This window comes from Biomphalaria glabrata, chromosome 10 (genome assembly GCF_947242115.1).
Source record: "Biomphalaria glabrata chromosome 10, xgBioGlab47.1, whole genome shotgun sequence".
Lineage (NCBI taxonomy): Eukaryota > Metazoa > Mollusca > Gastropoda > Planorbidae > Biomphalaria > Biomphalaria glabrata.
In genome coordinates, this window is record NC_074720.1 from 39,503,645 (window position 1) to 39,508,644 (window position 5,000).

A 5,000-nucleotide genomic window follows, 5' to 3' on the forward strand; every position below is an offset into this window, starting at 1 on the left:
GATATAGAGTTCATATAAAGATATAGGGTTCATATAAAGATATAGATTTCATATAAAGATATAGATTTCATATAAAGATATAGAGTTCATATAAAGATATAGAGTTCATATAAAGATATAGAGTTCATATAAAGATATAGAGATATAGAGTTCATATAAAGATATAGAGTTCATATAAAGATATAGGGTTCATATAAAGATATAGATTTCATATAAAGATATAGATTTCATATAAAGATATAAAGTTTATATAAAGATATAGAGTTCATATAAAGATATAGATTTCATATAAAGATATAGATTTCATATAAAGATATAGAGTTCATATAAAGATATAGAGTTCGTATAAAGATATAGAGTTCATATAAAGATATAGATTTCATATAAAGATATAGATTTCATATAAAGATATAGAGTTCATATAAAGATATAGAGTTCGTATAAAGATATAGAGTTCATATAAAGATATAGATTTCATATAAAGATATAGGGTTCATATAAAGATATAGATTTCATATAAAGATATAGATTTCATATAAAGATATAGAGTTCATATAAAGATATAGTTTGTAGATTTCATATAAAGATATAGATTTCATATAAAGATATAGAGTTCATATAAAGATATAGATTTCATATAAAGATATAGATTTCATATAAAGATATAGAGTTCATATAAAGATATAGAGTTCAATGTATGCATGCGTATAGTTATAATGATTTTTAGGTCAGCTAAAATTAGAATTGGATGCCCGTTATATGATATTCAAGTTTTGGGCCGAATGGTATAGAAATGCCCTGGCCGATTTTGACACCCAGTCCGCCCCTGCCCGGAAGCACTATAAAGATGAACTCAAGACACCATTTCGCCATATAAAGTGTATACCAATGTAAAGATGCGTCAGACTTTGCATATCTTCAGTTACTCTGGAGATGTTTGGGTGTCATGTTAGGAGGTTATATTTTCATATTGGAGTTTAGAAAGCTAAATATGTACAAGAGCTACTAAGCTATTACTATTGAACATGTAAAATAACTTAAATGTAAAAAGGAGCCACATTCGAGACTTATTCGGTAATAAATGTTGTCGCTTCAAAGTCCTTATACTAAATGATTAATACGATATAAAATCAAATAAAACCTCACTATCCGTGAAGTCACAAAAACGTCGCGTTCAAAGTCCGTCAAGTATATTGCGTCGCTAAGCTAAATAAGTACATTACAGATTCAAAATCCGTCAGCTATAGTGCTTCGCTAAGAAAAAATAAATACATTACAGATAAAAAAGTCTGTCAACTATAGTGCGTCGCTATGCTAAATAGGTACATAACCCACCACCCTTTTCAAAACAATAAACAAATCAATATTTTTTCAAAGTTTGTCTTTGCAAAAGGGAGGCACAGTACTAACCATACACAGAACGATGTATTATTTGGGGACAAAACAAAGAAGTAGCTGCCATTATTTCTTCACGAGGTCTTGCCAACAACAACAACAACAAAAAAACAACAAGACAAGTAAATGGCTCTACTTCTTCATGGAGTCTTGCCAAAGTTCATAGTTCATCTCCTAATCACATTCATGTGTCATCTACGCTACATTCTTCATGCTCAGCCGTTCTAAGTGCGCGGTCAACGGTCACATCCCATTCATGTTTTTACTCAAGTCAATGTTCATTGCATTATACCTTGTGGTAATCAGGAGGTGCGGTGGCCGAGCGGTAAAGCGGTAAAGTTTCTGAACTGGGGATCCCGGGTTCGAATCCTGGTGAAGATTGGGATTTTTATTTTGGGATCTTTGGGTGCCTCTGAGTCCACCCAGCTCTAAAGGGTACCTGACATTAGTTGGGGAGAAGTAAAGGCGGTTGGTCATTGTGCTGGCCACATGACACCCTTGTTGACCGTAGGCCACAGAATCAGATGACCTTTACATCGTCTGCCCACAAGGTAAGAAAGGGGAACTTTACTTTACTATTTTACTTGTGGTAATCAGCGGCAGTATGTGTGCTCATCACACAATCAACTTGACACATCTTCAGTAGCAGTATTTTCGCCCAAAATAATAGTGTGCATCTTATGAAACAACTACCATTACTTTTAGTGACAACTTTTTTTTTCTAATCCCTCACAGTTTTTCACGGATTTATATTTATTAATGATGTGAAATAAAATGCAATCCAGTGCGGTGTACTTCAACAATAATACTGGGGACTGGTTTAAAACCACAGTTGGAGTAAGACAAGGCTGCCTACTTTCACAAACAATTTTCAACGTCTTCCTTGAAAGGATAATGGAAGATGCTCTCGAGGGCTATGAAGGTACTATAAGCATTGGAGGAAGAAGATTTACTAACTTGCACTTCGCAGATGACATTGACGGCCTAGCAGGGACAGAAGAAGAACTAGCTGACTTGGTGATGCGCATTGACAATACTTCCACAGCATATGATATGCAAATAAATGCCGAAAAAAACTAATTATGACCAACAGCCAACAGGTCTTTAAAAGGGGCATCAGTATTGGAGGTGAAAAGCTGACCAGTGCCAGTAGCTACAATGACCTCTGAGCTATTGTCTTAGATGAGGGAACCAAAACCTGAACTACTGTCCCTATTAGCACAGTCCGCAGCAGCCCTTTCAAAACTAAAAATAATATGGAAAGACAAAGGCATCAAAATGAGACTGACTCGTTCCCTGGTCATGGCCACATTTTTATATGCTTGTGAGACTGCAGAGCTAGAGAGGAGGATCCTAGCAATGGAATTGAGATGTTACATAAAGGTCCTAGGTATCACATTTAAAGACCGCATCACAAACCATGAGATTAGAGACAGGCAGCGATCGGACCCCATGATGACCTGCTATCGTAAAAAAAAAAACGCAAGGGAAAAATCTATGGCCATGTTATAAGATCTTCGGGGCTCGCAATGACCTTCCTTCAGGTAACAGTACCAGGAAAAAAGAAGAAGATGCAGACAGAGAAAGAGATGGGAAGACAGCATAAAGGAATAGACAGGCTTGCCATTGAAAAAGGTTCAAAGTAAGGCAAAAGACAGAGAGGAATGGAGAAAGACGGTTGACAAATCTTGCATGGTGCCCCAAAAGTATAATAGACTAAGAGATAGATAAAGGTAAAAAAAAGTACATCACAGCCAATACTGTACAATTGGCAACAACATAGCATCTACTGTACACAAACTTTGCCTTTTCTCTTGCTTTCTACTCAATTCTCTGTTCCGGACCGGCTTCGCACTGTGCTGCTATAATCATGATTTTTTGGATTTAATCAAATGTTAAGTTAAAAGATAGGCCTACAGTTATGTAGTCTACGGAGGTGTAGTCCATTTTTTTCCGCTAGGGAACCATCTTGATTTATCAAACAGGTTAAACAGGTCAGAGAACTTTTACATAATTTTTTTTTTTAATTTTAAAATGTCTTCTACTGAGTGCAGAAATGTCGTGCAGGCGAATAACACCGCGTCAGTGACTAGATCTGGCCCGCAGCCAGTGACTAGATCTGGCCCGCAGCCAGCTGTTTTCAATCACTGGTCTTACATAGTATAGTAAGCTCACCGTTGTGTGTGTGTGTGCGCTTGTGTGTGCCTTTTTTATGCTTAGACTTAATTAAATTGTCTACATACATGTAATTTTTTTTTTCAGGTGTGAAGAGTGAGAACACAGCGAGTATTTCTGGAGCTGCCTGCCTCCTGGTCACCTTCTTTCTGGTTGTTCTGGTTCAAATGTAATTTTTACGAGATAGGGAGGGGGGATAATTGCTTTATTCTTACATCTCTTGTGTATGGTTGTATATATTTATGAGTGTATGTTTTTTTTTTTATTTTAGATTAGTAGATAACTGTCTTGGAATCTGAGAAAGTGGGTCACTTGAAGTTGAATTTATTTATGTATATATATATATTTTTTTAGATTTGTAGATACTGTCTTTGCATCTATGAAAGTAGGTCACATGAAGTTGAAAACTATATTTATGTATTTATTTCTTTTTAGTTTTGTAGATAGCTGTCTTAACATCTGAGATAGTGAGAAACTTGAAGTTGAATATATTTATGTATGTATTTATTTTATTGATTTGTAGATAACTGTTTTGGCATATAAGAAAGTAGGTCAGTGAAGTTGAATATAGTTAAGCATGGATTATTTCTTTTTTAACATTTTTAGATAACGGTCTTGGCATCTAAGAAAGTAGGTCACTTGAAGTTGAATATATTTATGTATTTATTTATTTATATTTAAGATTTGTAAATAGCTATCTTCCAAACTATGAAACTAGTTCACTTGAAGTTGATTATATTTGTGTATTTTTTAAAATAGATTTATAGATAATTATTTTGGAATCTAAGAAAGTAGGTCACTTGAAGTTGAAAACTATATTGATGTATGTATTTCTCTTTTTAGATTTGTAGATAACGGTCTTGGCATCTAAGAAAGTAGGTCACTTGAAGTTGAATATATTTATGTATTTATTTATTTATATTTAAGATTTGTAAATAGCTATCTTGCAAACTATGAAACTAGTTCACTTGAAGTTGATTATATGTTTCTATTTTTTTTTAAATAGATTTGTAGGTAATTGTTTTAAAATCTAAGAAAGTAGGTCACTTGAAGTTGAATATATTTTTGTATTTTTAAAAATAGATTTGTAGATAATTGTTTTGAAATCTAAGAAAGTAGGTCACTTGAAGTTGATTATATTTTTGTATTTTTTAAAATAGATTTGTAGATAACTGTCTTGGCATCTAAGAAAGTAGGTCACTTGAAGTTGATTATATTTTTGTATGCATTTATTGCCACCATCTAATCACTCTCTTGAAATGGGGAGTCCTCGCCATTTGATCAGTTAATGTTTAAGCTGTTTTATTAAATTGATTGAAGATTTGTAAATTCACATTCATACAAGATGTATAGTGTATTGGTATATATTGTATTTTTCTGTATATCAAAAACTAGGTATATATTGTATTTCTCTATATATCGAAAACTAG

General features: G+C 33.5%; 2 protein-coding genes across 5 annotated transcripts in view; both read left to right on the forward strand.

Annotated features, from left to right (window-relative positions):
• The window catches only part of LOC106060688 (uncharacterized), a 132,629-nt gene that overhangs the window by 34,985 nt on the left and 92,644 nt on the right, over positions 1–5,000 (forward strand). The window lies entirely within an intron of this gene.
• Positions 1–5,000, forward strand: part of LOC129928503 (uncharacterized) — a 13,896-nt gene that overhangs the window by 8,695 nt on the left and 201 nt on the right. For both annotated transcript variants that reach the window (XM_056043036.1, XM_056043035.1), the window contains one exon: positions 3,658–5,000. This exon is cut by the window's right edge and continues 201 nt beyond it. Coding sequence is in view for 1 of the 2 variants with exons in the window: in XM_056043035.1 (XP_055899010.1) it covers positions 3,658–3,743 (86 nt within the window). In the remaining variant the exon portion in view is untranslated. The remainder of the gene's footprint in view (positions 1–3,657) is intronic.